This window comes from Ammodytes marinus (assembly GCF_949987685.1).
Source record: "Ammodytes marinus genome assembly, chromosome: 13".
NCBI classification, from domain to species: domain Eukaryota; kingdom Metazoa; phylum Chordata; class Actinopteri; order Uranoscopiformes; family Ammodytidae; genus Ammodytes; species Ammodytes marinus.
Window position 1 is genome coordinate 9,264,914 of NC_137217.1, and position 18,590 is coordinate 9,283,503.

The window sequence follows — 18,590 nt, forward strand, 5'->3', positions numbered from 1 at the left end:
AGCACTGGCGCTATTCAAATGTTTCCCAATTTTCCCTATATTAGGCCTATTGTTATTGTATTGCCAGCATGTTTGGACCACACTGACAACAGATGATACAGTTCATTGTGTTTTTGATGTTTCAGCATGTGAAAACCTTCAGACATTCCTTTAGGATTTTATTTTTAAATTTTTTTGCCCATTTTCACTACAACCATTTCTACATCCGAGCCCTCTGATTTGTCCTACTCTATCTCTGCTGATTGCTGTAAGGAAAATATTTATTGGCCCTAAAGTTACTAGTAGAAGCTAGATGACATTATCAACTAATTTGCATTATATGCAATTCTGAAAGAGGCAAAATTAATAGAAAGTGCTGACCAGGTAGTTTACAATTTAACTAGGCCTATTTACATAATTTACAAACTCACTTTACACACTTTTTTTGTTGCCATATAACTACAATGTTAGCTTTTTTATAGATATGCAGTGGCCTATTGAATGTGGACCTATAAAAAAAAAATGTTGTGTTCGCAAACGACACCTGGCACACGGTGCTGTCTGTCTGCTGCAGGTGGCGGGGGGCTGCTATCAGACTGCTCATGTGACCAATGTGACTGAGTGCTGTCAGCTCCGTTGCTACTCTGCTCTTGTGCGCGCAGTTAAAAAAAAGTTGCAAGATGTGTCGCTGGTCTTTAACTAGCCTTATCGCTATGGCGAAAAGTCGGTAAATATATAGCGGAAGAGTCGCCAGTTGGCAACATGTTAAAGACGTGACGACAGCGGGACACTGAGACGGGAGTAGGTCACGTGATCCGCGCTGTTGATCGTCTCACTGATCACTCGCAAACTGCTCTCTCTCTCAAAGCACTAATAATAATAATGATAAAAATGTCGGAGAATTTTACGGTCGCGCTCGTGCCCCTAGTTTTAAAAAGTACTCGCACTGTCTCCAAAAATGGTCACAAAATGCGACCATTTGGTCGCAGTCTGGAGCTCTGCATTAAGGGGATCAGGATGTTTTTGACAGCCGAGTAGTGATCACTCACCAGGCCTTCCCACTGCTTTTGGATGGGGTGACTATGGGGGTTGGTTTGGATGCAGTGGACTCCACACTGGCCTCCTTGCTAGCCATCGCCAACATCTTCCTCTGCTTCTGGGACAGTTTAGTGGCAACAGGGGAGTGCTTAATGCTGGAACTGACACTGCAGACAGGAGGAAAAATAATATGCACCATTAACTGAAGTGAACAACAGGTGGCAGTATAGCAGACAGGCCATAGGACATCATGAAGCATTACATATTACAGGTATAAGTAAGCAGGGTTCGACATAACGCATGGCCCGTAGGCCCGGGGCCAGTAAAATCATATGCAGGGCAAGTTGATTGGCCAGTCACTGGCCCGCCCGGGTGTGCAGGGCCAGTGAAAATATACAAGGGGCCAGTAAAACTCGGATCCACTGGCCCGACGGGCCAGTAGGGAAAAAAAGTTATGTTGAACCCTGGTAAGGCAATGGCACAAATGCCATCAGGTATTAACTTCAGGTATTAACTTATTCACCAACACTATATACGGCTGACTTATCGTACCTTCCGGGGCTTTTAGGAGTTGCTCCAAGGGTCTGCCGAGAGTTGGCCTCCATGTCCATGATGGTTCTCAGATCCAGGACTGGGGGTGGGCGAGCAGGACTGCAGATTGTAATAACACAGTCACATATACAGCTTGATTTTCAATACTAATTTATCAACTTGATGGATGAAAACATTTGCTGCTTTCTCAAAATGAAGTGGGAAGACATAAGGTCTGCTTTTATAATCAGGATCAAATCTCAAAACCTTCTCTTCAACAAACATACGTCACCCTTCCTGATGTTCTTTCTAGGTTTTTTACAGGAGAACAGAAAACCAATAAGAATATAAGACTGAAAGACATTAGGTCTATCTCACCAGGGTAGGCCCTTAGGGATGGTTTGTGGGGCAGAGTTGGGGGGAGTTGGGAAGCAGTCCTTCAGAGAGGTCGGGGTGCCGGGTGGCGTCTTCAGCCCCTGACTGAGAGCCTTCTCATCCTGCAGAGGATAAGCTACATTTTAACCAGTGATCGGTTGTATTTTTTTTTTTTAAATTATATCATCCACTCTGTAATATATCTAAATGTCTTTAAAAATCTAAATCTTATCAATACACAAGTTAAGTATTGCTCAGCCTAATATTTTAATGATGCAGATAGATGGGAGCGATTCATTCACAGTTGTAATGAAAAGGACACTCAGCGGGACATCTAAAACAAAATATCATCGGTTATATTATATATAAAACTAAATATGCAAACAAATTTGCAAAAAAACAATAACGACATTTGATTATTGTATCGGTTGGACATTAACCTCAGCTCTGTCATGGAAGACAGGTGACTGCACATCTCTGGGGCTGCCCACCGCCATGTAGCTGCCCTCAGAGTCAGACGTGAGCTGCTCCTGCAGGGACTCTGTTGAGTTAGCCTTGCCTGACTTCAGAAGGCACGGGGAGATCACTGAGAGGGAAGACAGGGTGTTAGTGGCATTATAACACATTACCCAGAAACAACAACCTGAAGATTTTTAAAAGAAATATGATGGACAGGAAGACATTTCTTTATACACAAAGTGGTTTGTCATGTCATGCGGATGTGTGGTGTGTAGCATATAATAATGATGGCATTAAACGAAAAATGTACTTCAGAACAATACAACCTACTGTGTGTGTCTAGGCTTACCTGCAGCAGGGGGACTTTGAATGATATCAGAGAGGGTGTAGCCCACTGAGCTTTCAGAACGTCGCCTCGGTTTCTTTTTAGCCTTTATCTTGGCCTTCTTTATTAGGATTTCCCTGTGGGGGTGATCAGTTTCACTCATTAGCAGCTATTGTTTTAGGGCAATCAAATGAAGAGCAATGATGTTTTTGTGAAGATAGCCAAATCGTAAACAAACACCATGAGTGTCATTATGTTTGCTTGTGTACCTGCAGGAGTGTTCCAGTTCAGTTTCAGGTTTGGGACTGAACGCCGAGTCCAAATCCTCATCCTCGTACGCACTGAGGTCTGGGGCGCCAGGGTATGGAGTGATCACTCTCCTTTCCATGGCAGGGATCTGAAGGGAAATTACATTTTTTTAAAGAAAATTACAAACACACGACCAAGGATCCTACATGTTGAGTGAAGCATCTGCAGCACTAGATGTCCTCAGAAACTGACCATGTACATATTTATGAGGACCAAGTCTGACTTTTTATGCGATCCCTTCAAATCAATTGTGCAAAAAAGTAAAAACACACACACACACACACCACTGGCACCGCCTTGAAAATTAACATTTTGTTTGTCGGCAAATGTATTTTGAAATTATTACTTTTTTCATGAAATGTCTGGAGTTGCTGTATTCAGCTGTTATTTACACAAGACACACAACAAAACCTGTTACATTACATTTTCCCCAACACATTTCTTATATTAAACATAAAGGTGGAAGAGTTATGGCCAAAAAAAAGTCATAACAAATCCTAGTCCAGGCACTCAAGGTTGCTTACAAAAGTAAAAGGCCCTTTTCTGCAATCCTTCTTCAATTGATAATAATTCTTGTGAAGATCTGGACTTATGGGACAAGCTGGGATGGTCGGGTTGGTATCTTTTACATTTGTTAGTATGTAAATAATACAGCTATAACGTGTGTATGGTTTGTCCAGTATATGGTGTAGAAAATGATACAGGGTTTAATAGAAAATTAATAAAGATTGCTAAAAAAAAAAAAAAAGGCATTCAATTAATTTGGCAAGACATTAAAAGTAGACCAATGCGTGTCGGCTTGAGCATTCTTCAGGGTGAAGTGTGTCTGGGCTTAGATTTTGTGAGAATTTTTATTGTCGAAAATCTTCCTCCTTTTTGTTAAAAGACTGAGACTAAAGTCGGACAAGTGACTACAGCTGTGTTAGATTCAGCTCCTGGACCTCCAAGAAATTGTTTTACAGCACTGCAATTAATTGTCATTTTAATGGGAGCGGGAATTAAAGCCAAATGACAAACAATAAAGCAAACATTTCAGTCATGAAAAGGAGGATGCTGATAGGGATTGCAGATGTTTTTGTAGAGGATGACTCACCATTCTTCTGTAGGCTGCAGAAAGCTCCACCAGCACTTCATCACTAAGAATATCCAGAGCTCTGAAGGCAACACAATACACACATGGATAGACAGACAGACATGTCAAGATGAGAAAATACATTTTCAGTTCTCTCCTACTGGGGGAAATATCTGTCCTGCCAAATATCTAAATGTTATCATCCACAACTTCACTGGAGTTAATCTTTCACAGAGTATTGTATACTTTTGTTTTGAAGTCAAGGAGATAAATGATAGCACTGTGTTCAAACCGTTCTACATCGGAACAGTGGTGCAGCTATAATTAAACCATGAAAAGAAAAAGAAAAATGTCAACATTGGTTTGTTTATTCAGACTCTCACTTTGACTCTAGCAGGGCGGCCATGTTGAGCACAATGAACTGCAGACAGGAGAGTTTCAGCTGCTCCGCGTTGTACATGGCGGCAAACTCCAGCAGCTCTGCAGCATTCTTCAGAGTCACTGAGAAAGAAAAGCAGATTTATTGACGATTCACAGATCTAAGAAGCAATTTGGTCTAAAAATCTGCCATATGTTAATTTAAACTTTTTTTTTTTTTTGTAAGAGAACACATGATCAAAAATCTCAAGAAACTGAACATAAAGAACCTCCATCATGATGCTTTACTTCAGTTAGTTGTCATTGTATACATCATTACTAAGAAGTTATATGAGCATCAACCTTTTAGCAAATTTTCACTCAAAATAGTCAATAGTATAAATCAAAAACCCTCATGTGCACATCATCTTGAAATAAGGAGCCATTCAAGTTAGCACAAAGCTCCTATCTGATGACTTAGCCACAAATCTTTATCAAAATCTATTCTAAACTTAAAAACTCCATCAAATTGTGACTTTTCATAAGACATGAATGCCGCATTATTCTAAAATAAAGGAAGCAGAATCAAAACAGGATCAGATTAAAGAAGCCACTGGTTAGAAAAAGAGAGAGAGAGAGAAACACAGACGACGTACAGTTCTCAGTGATGACGACCTCACACATCTCCTTCAGTCGTGTGATCAGCAGCTGGTCGGCCACAACTAACACGTTGCAGACGAACTCCACATTCAGAGACTCTGCCAGGCACAGACAATGAAAACAATGAGTCCTTTATATATATATATATATATGTGACTGTCTACTCTTTGAATCAAATTCCAAATCAAATGACAATTCATAATGTTTAAGTCTACAGAATACTCGGAAAGCTACCTTTGATGGTGGGAGACTCATCTGTGTAAATATACTCCAGAATGGCATGTAGGATCTCAGAGCTGGTGGGCATCTCCAGAGCAGTGCAGGATGTGGCCTGAGGGAGGCGCAAGAACACATTATTATTATTATTATAAGCAGTATGGTCATGTCCACCAAAGCGCCTTTATTGCAAGTTCGACCAGTGAAACAATAGTTATTGAAACACAAAGCTGCTGTACCTCAATCCAGGGGTTTCCAAGCATACTATTGAAGTATTCTGCAGGAGAAATGGACAAAAGAAAAAAAAACTTAAATTCTTTATCAATACAAGTAAATTAGAACACATTTGTATTTGTTTAATTTGTTGATGTATGTGTGGATCAATCTTACCCAGTCTTGCACAGAGGACACTTTTGTGACATGGAAACTCCTTTCCATCTTCAGATTTCAGAGTCACATCGCAGAGATAGGAGCTGTACACACACAGACACAGAAAGAAATATATCAGTAAACGTGTGTATTTCAAATGCAATATTTACAGATCAAATCCCTAGCAACAGCTGTGAGTAGACCCTTATATACGCACCATTTTTTCTGGTAGAATTTCATTTTGTTTCCAGCTTTCTTGTTGATAACGTTGATCTTTCCGTTTTCGTACTTGACTCCGTCCAGTCTGTCAAAGCATACAGAAAAGCCACCGATTAATGAGAAATGACACAGAGTCTGGTTATCTTGAGCCTGAGGAGTTTGGAGCGCCTCTCACCGTGCAGACAGGCTTCCCATGCCCAGCTTCTTTGCAACCGCCTGGAAGCTTTTCACCGGGTTGGAGCCTCCGTCGTTGGCCTTGTCACCTTTGCCTGCTTTCCCCTTCTTGCCGGGCTTGGCGCTCTTGCTCTTGGCCTTGTCTCCTTCTTGTTTGGCTGCAGGGGAGAGAGAGCGGTACACCTCCACGGCCGAGCGCCCTCTGAGGCCCAGGTCCTGCAGGCTACTGATAAGCCTCTCCTGCTCCGAGTCCTGGCCAAGGAAACATAAGACAGTTTGACACGGTCTTGGTAAAATAACCACAGCTGACTCTCAAAAGGTTCACAAATCATAAAGATAGTAGCATATATTAAAGCCTAGCATGTCAGATTCCCGTTTATAAAAGCCTCTGGAAACCCAAATAGTAAAAATCAATATATGATATCAAAGTAGGGTGACTCAATTAATGAGAAATCATAGCATTTTTTCTGTCTAGACTATTTGACTTGACTGTGTGGGTGTGGCAGTACCATGGCAACAGTCATAGGTTTTATTATAGAACTCTCGGCAGATTACTGTTGGGGGATTGGTTCAAAATACCTAATGTATAATAATAGAGCATATCCTGCCTCATCTAAAACAAATTGCTGTAACGTTTATCAGACTTAAATAACAATATATTTAATTTGGATTGATAAATAAGCCAAACCCTTTTCAAATGCTTACTATCATGCAGCTAACTCCCGAAATAACCCAGGAGGTTGTTGTGGATTTGGGTTTACATGGGGGGCTTTAAGGGATTTTTTCCCACCCTCACCTGGTTTTGTCCGTTCCAGGCCCCTGAGACTCTGGGCCGGGCCCCGTGCATTAGCAGCTCACAGGAGTCGGTGTAGATGAAGTGCAGGGCGTATTCCAACATGTCCGCCGGGATCTTCTCCAAGATGATGAGATCGCAGCCCACGGCGTCCTCACTCTTCCTCACCTCCCCGTCACCCAGCTCCTCTCCATCCCCACAGTGCTCCTGGATGAACTGCTTCCTGAAGAACTCCGACCTCATGGACAGGATGTACTTGTGGGCGGCGAAGGTGCGGTCGCCGGCCTGGAGGGTCACGTCGTGGATGTTGTCCATTTCGTCGGCCTCGTCCAGAAGGCTCCGAAAGTGTTGGGAGAAGGACGATGGAGAAGTGATGGGAATCTCAAACAAGCTGGATCAAAAAGAGCACATGGACATGCTTGTACAGTTATCATTCAGATGACCATTTAGAACACAAACATCAAGGACACTAACAGAAAGAGCATAGTTTTAGAAGATCAGGTGCCTATTCAAATATAAAAAGATAGACGGAGAACAGACCTTTATAGTGACTTGGATAAAGAGGTTTGTGTTTTCAGAAGGGAACAGATCTAAAAATAAGGACAAATTAGACCCAACCGGATAAGATAAACTTTTGTTGCATTATGCAAAAGTGTCAACAGAAAATCTAGTGGTAAGTCATTATTGAGCCCCTCGGGAGATAAGCAAACATTTTAAAGTAGCAGTCTCGTTTCTTAAAAAGAAGAAGCAGTTTTCCACCTCTAGATGGCAGAGTTATGTGCCTGGACCATAAGATAAAAATATGTTCTATATCTACTGGTGGATAGTTTGTCATATCTCTAAATAATCTTTTTAATATTTACTTGTTAGCGAATTAAACTTTCTTGTTTAGCAACAAACAGTATCATTAGCGACAAGGACACCAAACCCGGTCAAACTGCCAGTCAAAGCACTATTTATAACCCAATTAAAAAGGCTTTGCGTGTTTCTACGGTGTTTTGACAAAAATAACCACATGGGTAATGAAGAACAAAATAAATCATTAATAACGATTTAACAATCCTAGAGCATAACGACGGGGATTAAATAAACAGAAACAAACATCATAGTTTCCATCCATCCCTATTTGGGATTATTAAACCTTTTCAATCAGTGGAGAGAGACTTTTCTATTCTCAGACATTGTAGCACCCGGTTTACACCGGATATTTAAGCTTCTTTTTTTTTCAAGTCTTCCCTCTCATCTATGCCTGAAAACAGATATGCTGACCTTTTTTTAAATTTATTTATTTTTTAATCAAAGCGCCTGTCTATTCTTGCTCCAAAAACAGCTTGCACTTCACTCGCACCTCACAAGTATCTGGTCCCAATGCGTCTTTTTATGCTTCAATTCTATTGTCTACAGACTTATGAAGATTGTGCACAGTATTTTTTTTAGACTTCGAGGGAGATATGCTACCTGGTCTTGGGGTCGGACTGAAGCACTCCAAAGTTTCGTCCTTTAGAGTCCATAGTGATGCTGACAGATCTGTGGACATACGGGAGTTTCTCCAGGCGGATCCGCTCGTACAGTGTTCCCGCATCTGACGGGCCACAAACCTCCACACTGACCTCTGCAAGATTACAACAGGTATTGGAATCAGGTTTGATGGAATCATGGATGTGCTGTATGAAATACATTCTTGAAAACTGTTTTGATGATGACTTTAGTTGGTCCTATCTATTCTTATTCCTTGCACACTTGCTGCTGTTTTTTTCTCTGGGAGGAAGTTGAAAGTATGTTTGGCCTTCAAACTTTGAAGGTTTAGTACTAGACCAAATTAAAAAGGTGGGGTAACGCTATTTGTCAAAATCACTTTGGTCAAAGTCAGTGAGTCTCCTCACGATCCACTGTCTGTAATGTGTGTGAGTAGAAAAAAACCCCAGTGTTAATACACAGGCTCTGTAAACAGGTAAGTCAACAAAGGGTATAGATCCAGGGCTGTGTATTAACATTTTTTTCAGCCCAAACACAGTACAGACAGCAGAGTGTGAGGTGATATTCACTGATTATGACAAAAAGGGATTTTGAAAACAAGCTTCCCCTAAAATTGCTGACTCCACCTTCAAGCAGGAGTCAATTCAGGTCCAATAAAAACTTTTTCAAATACTCTGAAACATCCCACTAACAACTGCAGAACATTGGGCAACTTTGTGATTCAACACACCATGATCCTCAAGTCCTCACCTTTCTTCTCCATGTACTTCTTGTATTCTCCAGCCCACAAGCCACTGAAGCCCTCCCCCTCTTGAGTCACAAACATCATGCTGTTCTTGCTTAGAGCGATGTCCGACATGAAAACCTGACGCCCGTACGCCCACCGGCACTGTCTGACCGAGCTGCTGCAGGACCGCCAGCAAAACACCTGACAACGGAGGAGGGAAAGAATTTAAGGAAAGTTACACACACACAAGCCTTAGTCACCACTTTCATCTCCATATAGGCAATCCATATTGGGATTGTATAACTGTCTACTTGCACCAATGGTTGGATAACAACAGGGGAAGTACTTATTTGTGTTGATTATATACATTCACAGAACAGTGAAAGAGTAACTTTCCAGGTCGCTTTATAACTTTAAACAGTGTTCCGTGAATCCAATATTCCTGTGAGTAAAGTTTGTTTATGCAGTTATGAGAATACACCAAATGATTATACAAGAAAATGTTTAACTTCTCTGACACACCCAAAGTTACATAGTGTACCTTTAAGTTGATTTAGTGATGCTTCCTCCACCAGTTACCTAAATATTAGGACAAAAGGCACCTCCTCCTTTACTTTCTAAATGCACTTACCCTGCCAGCTTCATCTAATGCCAGGATGGTCACCTTCTCCCCTCCTCCCTCATTGAGGATCTGTGGAACCACACGGTGGTCCAGACTGCCCCCGCTCACCAACACCTTCCTGATGTTCAGCTGCCTGAAAGAGATCCATCACAACATATCAAGGTCATATGAAAAGCACACGTGTAATAAACTCAATTCATTTCATTTGTCCATCTATGGATCAGATCTACATTGCTTGGTGCTTAATATTCTATCACTGCTGATTTCTTGAATATCTGCATTCAGATACATCCTACGTCACAGGCACGCACTTTGCCCCACTACTCTTTCAAACAAACACGTTATTGCAGCGCTATATGCAAATTAAAGAAGGAGATAATGTAACCGTTTCCACTTTAGTTGGTAATTTACTCTCTGATACCATTCAAATGAGGTGCCGGAGGCGATGCAGCTTCTGTTGTGCCTAAAATGCTGCACTTATGAAACCAATCTATGAACATGGAAGAGAATAAAGAGAACAATCTTTACATAAATGACATCTCTAGAGTTGCCTTTCTAATACCTGCTCCCATGGACTGTGTCTGGCATCACTAGATGCAGCCTTTTGATAGCCAATAATGAATACAAGACATTAGAAAGAACTAATTTCCCCCCAGGGACAATAAACTATCTTCTTTTTCTTCTTAAAAAGAACTATGCCCTCCACTTCTGTAATGGGAAACTGGATGTTGGACACAAGATGCTCGATAGCAATTCCGTATGTGTTGTTTCTTATAATTTGTCAGATTGTGGTGTTATGGGCCAGTTTGTTCCTTTCATTGCTCCGATTTAAAAAATACTGCTATGGAGAGGAAATAAAGTGAGCTGGTGTGTATGTTCTATAATGCTTGATGTTAATGAATATTAATGTAGCATTTTAATATCACAGTTACAAGTCTTTTGATGAAATGAAATTTAGCCTTCAGCAACGACACAAGGCCAATTGACTCTTGATGGTTTTGGAAGTGAAATGAGGGGTGCTTTAAGTTTTACTGTCCCATTCACCTTGAAGCAATTTTCTTGCACTGGTAGTCTGCCAACAGGTAAACGTCTCCCTTCTCAGTCACGACGACTGACGCTCCATCGCTAGCCGCTACCATCGCTATGGTAACGTCCTTGTGGTGCAGGGCTGATACCTGCCGGGGAGCTGTCACACACTTCTCTCCATTAGGATCCAGCAAGTAACCTGGATAGCAGCACACAAAGGAAAGAACATATACGCTGTACATTAACATGTCAAATTGAACATTTACAGTATATGTGTTCAATAATGGCCGTTTACTGGAAAAGTAAGTAACATACAGCATACACATACAGTATACACATAATAGCCTTTTGGGACATAGGTATACTTAACTGCTCAGTCACATACAGTATCTGAAAAGCAGTACAATTAAGTCTTGCAACACTTACTCAGCTGACATTTGACTGTTGGTACTTACCCAGCTGGCCTCCATTGAGTCCCATTGTGTAGACGGCCTCCCTGGTCCACAGCACTGTGTGGAACTTTCCGGCTGCAACGCCAATCACCCTCCTGCCTTTCAGTGTCTTGGAGAACACCTACACACACAGCATATTGCGGGGACATTAATACTAAAGTATAAAGATTTTTCAAAACTCAACATTGAAGATAAGATGTCCAAATTCACCAAAAACAACCAAATCTCATTGAACATTCAAACAGTGTTTGTTACCCGCGCTATTTCCTACCTGTTTTGGGACGTTGGCAGACGCGGGAGGAGGAGCCAGACCGAGCTGATGAAAGCTGTTGAGGCCAAAAGTGTAAACGTAGCCCTCTTCTGTCAGCACCACTGTGTGGTCTTTAGCTGCAGCCACCTGGGAGCAGTGGTGGGACATCAGACCCTCCACCATCCGAGGAACCTGGGGACGGGAGTGAGACGGAGAGGACAATGAAAAAGATCCCATAAACTGTGTGCAGAAAATTCAAAACAGACCAAGCTCACTGCCTCCCACTGGGTTCCATGCAAATCGAAGGAAAAGGAGTAATCTAATCTGCCTGTGTATAATTGGCTTTATTTTTTATAATAACTATTCACCAGCAGTCACTCTTGTCCTATGGCAAAGCGGGAGCCCTGTTGTTTTCCCGCTCTACTCAATTTATTAGCTGCAGTAAGCTACTGTAAAAGGTCAAGTGAGATGATAGTTTTTCCTATTGTAAACAAATCCCTTGAGAAGACCAAATCCAAAAGATGAATCGATTGAATTAAGCACTGTTCTTTATTTAGACTCAATCCAACATACACCGCAGCCACATACATTTTTTGTTAAAAGGTGCTACGCGTAACGTTAAGTTTGAGTTAATTCTTGCAGGCCCTTATGACAAAAGCAGTAGGGTTTTTACTACGCCAGCTGTAGTTCCATGACAAAGGCATTAGGAAAAACTATATAAAAATAGCATTCTTTGCACTGATGGTCACATTTGCTGTAACATTTCTGATCTTCAGAGGAAAGATTAGACTATTTCAGAAATATTTAAAAGTTCCTCGTAGCACCTTAAAGGTTTGCTAGAAACGGCATCATCCAGCTGTTTTAACAAAGTGAACCATACATTTGTGACCTGCCTTTTGAGATTTACATCCTCAGTACGGACAATTGGGTTTAAGGTTTTGAGACTAGAGACGTCATAAAGTATTGAGAGCGGAACTAACACATTGTTGGTTTTGGCCTCTTTATTTGTTGACATTAAGATATGAATGCATAAATATTCATTTAACGCACAATTAAGTCTTGAGCATTGCAGAGGGTATGCCAGTCACTGCCAAACCACAACTGCATTAGATTTTACGGGGCTGCCCCAATAAAGCGTCCGCTGAGTCAATCTTCTTCTCAGAGAACAGACACTCTAGAAATAGCATTTAGACACAGAAACTGAATAAATGAGTCTCCAGGGCCAGCAGCTTCAGGCATTTAACCACTGAGGCAATAAAACACATTTCATTTTACGGTCTGTGTTTATGTGGCTTTGGTGAGGGAGGAACCTCCGTCTTTATCAGCAGTGGACAACGGGACTGGCTGGAATTGATTAATTAATATTTACTAAACAGGCCGTTAAAGCCATGATGTATTGGCAAACACAGCCTAAAATTAGCATCCCTTAAAAGTAATTCCTGATATCATTGCACCAAAGACTGCTGATCATCATAATGTCAGGTGAATGACCAGATACACTGAATGGTCTACTTTAAAGCTGGAGGAGAGATTTTTCTTTTATAAAATACTCCACTGTTTCGCATTGTATACATACAGATATATTCCTGGTTAACATTAGAAGTCCAAGAAACATGTTCTCATTTACAATATTTTAAAATACGTGGCCCATCTGGTCACTCCCGAATATTTTCCCTATGAACAAATCTCACCAGATAAGTCTGTTCATCTCCATGGCCCAGTCGTCCTCCCTGCCCATGCCCACAGGTGAAGACCTGGCCTTTCTGAGACAGGAACACAGAGTGGAACTTACACAGGACCACCTACGGGGAGAAGAGGCCATTAAAACATGAACATAATTGTGATCTTTCTATCCCTATATAAACACTACTGCATATCTCATTTTAACAGGGAAACAGAGTGAAGTATGTGCTGATAAAAGCTCTTGTCATTGAGATGTTGACCTCTTAGCAGAGGCTGCGATGCATCTCTTTCCATGTCGCTGGGCCAAGCCCTCTTGTAGTGATAGTAAAACACTATGCCAATAAAAGGCCGCAGCACAAGTGGAAAAGCAAACATCATTACTAATACATTGCCCTCCTCAAGCTTTCAATAGCCCGCAGGGATGTTTCCCAAAGTATCACATTGATGTGGACAGTCACACACATGCATACACACCAGTGTGCTTCATTTAATTAAAAACATGTCATTGTGCAATTAATATTTAACCTCTGGCACCTGCTGGATTTGGCTAGGAAGACAAAGAATATACGCATTGCCAGTGGGTCATTGTGTGGTCATGAAATCAGATCCATCTGTCCCCCACTAGGCTTTATGAAATTAATCTGCATGACGAGTCCAGCTGGGCAGAGAAAACAGCTCAAACATAGGGTTTCTGTGATACTACCAGTAGTATAGTCACACAATGCCCAGATTAATCATTTCATAACAAATACACAAACCACAGACAAATGCCAAGTCATAAGAATAGACTGGATGAAAGCACTTATAACGCAGTCATTATGCAATGCATTACCTAATCTACTGTAACTAGCACCTGGTGTATACAGACACTGCAGGGGGTAGCTGCACCGGTGCCAATAGCTATATTGAATCACACTAAGAGCATCTACATGACCAGTGCATGATATTGTAGCCAGACTGGCACAGTTTGGCAGCATGGTTTAAACATGGTCAACAAAGTCATACATTAAGATTAAAGGGGAAAGCCAAAGCTTATCCGTCCACGCCTCATACACTCATTCAAATAACATTACTGATACCCCGCCTCCCAAATCCCCAGTTAACCAAGAACAATGTTCACAGTTTAATGCAGCATGCCTTATGATCAATAACTTCATTTGTTTTTGTAAAAAGCTTGACCAATATTCCTACATCTCTGGTTTGCAGGTAGCACATGTTGTACAAATCCTTTTCCCTGCAGAGAAGGTTGTGTAATATAAGACTCTGGGGAGGGGAGTGTTTTGCTGGTATACCCAGGTGGTGAGACTTATCTGTAGTACACATGCGCATAGTCTATTTCTTAATGCTATACATGTTGGCACAGAGTTGAACCATTACTGGTGTGAAATGCAAGTAGGGTTTCCAGAGTAGGGATGCCCTATGCAGTTGAGAAAACACTTTCTTACTCCCTGGGGACCAGGCACAAAAACAGTGTGTTGTTAGTAAGGCTGGCCCCAATTGCCATTTTTCAGGCTTCGAATATTCGTTGGTTTTTCCGAGCGAATATTCGTTCCTTCAAAACAACATTTAAAAAAATTTAAAAAAATTAAATAAAAAAAAAACGTTAATAATCCCTATATACTCCCTGGAACCGATTTTGACAGTATCTGCATATTTTGTTGAAGATTTACGCGCTCGGAGGTGAAGTAATGGATGCGCTATGACACTTAGTGATGTCATATCCTCCTAAATGAGCAATACTACTACTACTACTACTACTACAATATTAATACATTTTATATCCAAATATAAAATTATTTGATGACATTATATTGCAGTACTAGCTTCTTGCAATTTTTTTTTTTTTTAAATAAAAAAAAAACATTGTAAAAAAAAACAAAGCTCCGAATACTAATTTAAGCTCCGAATACTAATTTTCCGAACGAGTATTCGAATAATTCGGGCCAGCCCTAGTTGTTAGCCTACCTGCTTGATGTATACTCCAGTCCTGGCAAACACATCCACGAGCTCAGGGTGCTGTCGGCTCTCCTGATTACCATGGCCCAGGCTGAAGTTAGTATTGTTCCCCCATGTGTATACTTCAGTTGGGTCTGTAATGAAGCAGAAAAAGGCAAGTTTATTTGTACAGCACCGATAAACAAAAAGGCAATTCAGTGGGCTTCAGATGAGACCTTAGGCTTTGAGAATAGAAACATCAGGCAATGTCAAGAGTAAGAGTATAAATAAAATTTAAAATTTAAATAGGATTTTAAAAGGTAAAATAAAATGGAAGATATAAGTTTCAAAACATTTTCAATCCAGTCTCTGTTTTTTTTTATTAAAATAGCGTGTAAGACATGTGATGAGGCACAGGACAGGTGAAATGGACCATTAACTTCAGAGTCCGGATGTTAGTCATTGCCGTTTCTTACCGGTGTTTTTGAACACCACATGTGTTGGTCGGTCCTTCATTGTAAGGTCCAGGACAGAGAGGCCCTCCTTGTCCTGGGTGGAGAGGAGTCCGCCATGCTGCAACAATGTCAAGAAGAAAGAGAGAGAAAAACATTACAGTACAACAAATGGCATTGTGTGACTCATTTGGCAAATGGGATCATTTAAAGAGGGAGTCAGTCATTCTAGAGAATGCTTGTAGTCAAAAAACCCTTTCGTCAAAAATATGCTGCTTGTAAATAATGTGTGCTCCATGAAAAAAAAATTATAATGCAAAGCGTAGGCTCTGTTAACAGTCAACAATTGGCCCCCATTGTTAAATACCCTTATACAGGTTTACAGAGCTTAGGCTGTGTATCATCAACAACAACACCAGATTATATTTCAACACACACACAGTACAGACAGGAAGTGGACGATGAAAATTCACTGATTTTGACAAAAAGTGATTTTGACAACAAGCGCTCTCCAGAATTGCTGACACCACCTTTCCAGGTCCTTAAAGAACTTGCCAAGACTGGTCAGCACTTTTTTTTTTCTTGGGTGATCCGCGTGTAATTCATACCTTGACCAGCGATATGAGACAGTGGATGTGTCCGTAGAAAGCGCTGCGATGCACTGCAGTCCAGCTAGATTCCTTATCCTTCCCCATCAGGTCAGCACTCTTGCTCTCCAGCAGCCACTCCAGCAGGGCCTTCTTCCCCAGCGAGGCGGCCAGGTGAAGGGCTGTGCGGCCGAAGCCATCCCGCAAGGAGGCCGCGTTGTGACAGTGTGAAGTCAAGAAGGCCCGCAGCTGGCCCTCAGAGCCACGCGTCAGTGCCGCGATCACCTGGTCTGCGTGCTGCTGCGAGCGGCATTTGGGGGTGCAGTCCACCGGTGGCAGACTCATCCTGACCTCCACCAAAACCTCTCCACAGTGAACCCCCCCGTCCCCTTTGTGCTACCACGTCCTTCTGACAAGGCCCAGCACCCACAAGTGCAAACACTCAAACAATACAATGTGAGGTTACCCTAACCCCAAAAAAACAAAGACACTGTCACTAATTGCGTACTATAAGAGAGCTGCCCTATCAAGAAGAAAGAATATATGCGTCAACACAAGATGGAGATGGTTTGGAGCGCTAGAATTGTGCCTGTGTTGAGGTTCCACTGCACCCTAGCGACTCCAGAGTCTTCCTGTGACTTGCTTCAGTCCACCATTTCAACCGAGCATTGAACACAGACTAAGGTGCTTGCAGCATACATTGGCATCAAGCATTCAATAAATACAAAAAAACTAAACTTGTGCGTTTCATACAAAATTGGACATATTAACTTTTGCAAAAATAGTTTTTCATCTAAATACTCAAAATCATTTACAAAAAGGCAAAATATTTTCTACAACCCTCTGACCTTCTCATCCAGCAGTCCAACCATCAAACTTGAGGGGAAAGGCCTCCTTTCCCCCCAAAAGTCCCACTATCCTTTTCAAAACTCCATAATTGTAGAGTGAACCTGGGGAAGAAAATACAAGAGTTACCACTGATAACTGTCAACAACACCTTTGCAAAACCCACACAATGCTTGTTTAGCTTTGTGTACTGGATGCTGTGGTGACATGAGATACAACAGGGCAGGCGAAAAGGTCAGAGAGCAAGTTGCAGGCTTTAAAAGCACGGGTCAGCTCATTGACACGTTTGGTAGATAGACAGCTGTTTGACAACGCTGTGCAGATAGGAGGACGGCTAAATAAATGCAAACGCTGTATATAGTTTGCATACAAACACCACCATTTAAAGGGGAGGTTGATAATGTTGACTCGACAGCAGGATTATATAACAGGGCACAGCCATGAGCTTCTCATATCCCAGAGTGGGCTGCACCGCATTCAGCCCCTCACTGGGCCCTGCATAGTCATGGGTTGTTAAAGACATAACGAGCCTAGTTCATTATTAGAATAATATTAGCCGCTCACATTTAGCCACAACTTGCTAGCAAACTGCAGCAACACAAACTGACAGCTAATTCTTGACTTAAATATTAGTCCACTGTGCCCAAGCAGGATACTATTACATATCGAGCCTAAGTGTATTTTGTAATGCATTTACAAGTGAGCCAACTTGCAGGACACGTTAGGTGGGGAAAATGCAGCTTTGCATGTAAAGGTTTGAAAAGTGTCGTTAGCCAGCGTTAGCTTATTGACACATCATCCAAAGCTAACGTTAGCAAGTTGCCTCGTTCAGGAAAAAGATAACGCTGTATTTATGTCTTACCTTCCGCTAGATAATGAAAAAGGACATGGAAGAAGTTGCATCAACGAGGTTCATCCACAGTTGCATTACTACAAAAAAAGATGCTTGCAGTGTATTCACGGGGAGCAAATATTGACAGGTCTTGCTTGAAACCCTACTGTTACGAGACGAGAGAAAAACTCTAGCTAGTGTCGAGACTTCTGATTGGCCAGGGGGGGTGTGCATCCCATGATTCTATTGGTTCATTGTTGAGTTGGGCTCCGAGTTGCTGTTGTGATGTAATTGGAAGTGTATCAATCAATTAGGTTCTCTATTTATTAGAAACACAATTTAAAAAGTATAACATGTTAGAATAACAGCAGAACAAAACACAAATTATTTACTTTTAAATTGCATTTGCATTTTTTTTTTAAATAAATAACAGTCCATCCAGGCCATATAAATACAAATTTTCTCACTTAGATGCATTACGTTTTGAGGAAATAATGCTTTTCCCTTTATTACAGAATTCAAAAAAAGTAAATCTTTCACCCAGTATATCTTTTGAGCAGGCAAGTATACTTATTCTATAGCAGTGTGCACACTTAAAGTGGCTGGGTATAACAAGTATGTAGATCCTCCACTGGAACATCAGTGACAATAGGTTCATCTTTAACTTTGGGCTCAGTATCACTTTCAGCATCGATCCAGAGTTACTCAGATGATTGTCACTTCGACCCATGCCAAGAATAGGAAGGGGTCAAAGGCGGGTAAAAGCTAGGGTTACACTACGCCGGGTCTTCCAAACGTGACATATTTATGAGCATGGCATCACTCA

At 41.4% G+C, this 18,590-nt stretch overlaps 1 protein-coding gene across 1 annotated transcript in view; it reads right to left on the reverse strand.

Moving 5' to 3' along the window:
- The window catches only part of ibtk (inhibitor of Bruton agammaglobulinemia tyrosine kinase), a 24,556-nt gene extending 6,625 nt beyond the window's left edge, over positions 1 to 17,931 (reverse strand). Inside the window, exons 1-26 of the mRNA XM_080039448.1 lie at positions 17,795 to 17,931; positions 16,108 to 17,036; positions 15,524 to 15,620; positions 15,078 to 15,202; positions 13,121 to 13,231; positions 11,451 to 11,621; positions 11,183 to 11,300; positions 10,746 to 10,926; positions 9,711 to 9,834; positions 9,103 to 9,280; positions 8,335 to 8,488; positions 6,880 to 7,267; positions 6,085 to 6,335; positions 5,908 to 5,994; positions 5,712 to 5,794; positions 5,561 to 5,598; positions 5,340 to 5,436; positions 5,102 to 5,203; positions 4,472 to 4,589; positions 4,110 to 4,170; positions 2,977 to 3,104; positions 2,732 to 2,844; positions 2,364 to 2,509; positions 1,927 to 2,045; positions 1,570 to 1,668; positions 1,029 to 1,184 (exon numbers count right to left, since the gene is read on the reverse strand). Of these exons, the coding sequence (XP_079895574.1) occupies positions 1,029 to 1,184; positions 1,570 to 1,668; positions 1,927 to 2,045; positions 2,364 to 2,509; positions 2,732 to 2,844; positions 2,977 to 3,104; positions 4,110 to 4,170; positions 4,472 to 4,589; positions 5,102 to 5,203; positions 5,340 to 5,436; positions 5,561 to 5,598; positions 5,712 to 5,794; positions 5,908 to 5,994; positions 6,085 to 6,335; positions 6,880 to 7,267; positions 8,335 to 8,488; positions 9,103 to 9,280; positions 9,711 to 9,834; positions 10,746 to 10,926; positions 11,183 to 11,300; positions 11,451 to 11,621; positions 13,121 to 13,231; positions 15,078 to 15,202; positions 15,524 to 15,620; positions 16,108 to 16,431 (3,569 nt within the window). The 5' untranslated portion in view covers positions 16,432 to 17,036; positions 17,795 to 17,931. The remainder of the gene's footprint in view (positions 1 to 1,028; positions 1,185 to 1,569; positions 1,669 to 1,926; positions 2,046 to 2,363; positions 2,510 to 2,731; positions 2,845 to 2,976; positions 3,105 to 4,109; positions 4,171 to 4,471; positions 4,590 to 5,101; positions 5,204 to 5,339; positions 5,437 to 5,560; positions 5,599 to 5,711; positions 5,795 to 5,907; positions 5,995 to 6,084; positions 6,336 to 6,879; positions 7,268 to 8,334; positions 8,489 to 9,102; positions 9,281 to 9,710; positions 9,835 to 10,745; positions 10,927 to 11,182; positions 11,301 to 11,450; positions 11,622 to 13,120; positions 13,232 to 15,077; positions 15,203 to 15,523; positions 15,621 to 16,107; positions 17,037 to 17,794) is intronic.
- Between the last annotated feature and the right edge of the window lie 659 nt (positions 17,932 to 18,590).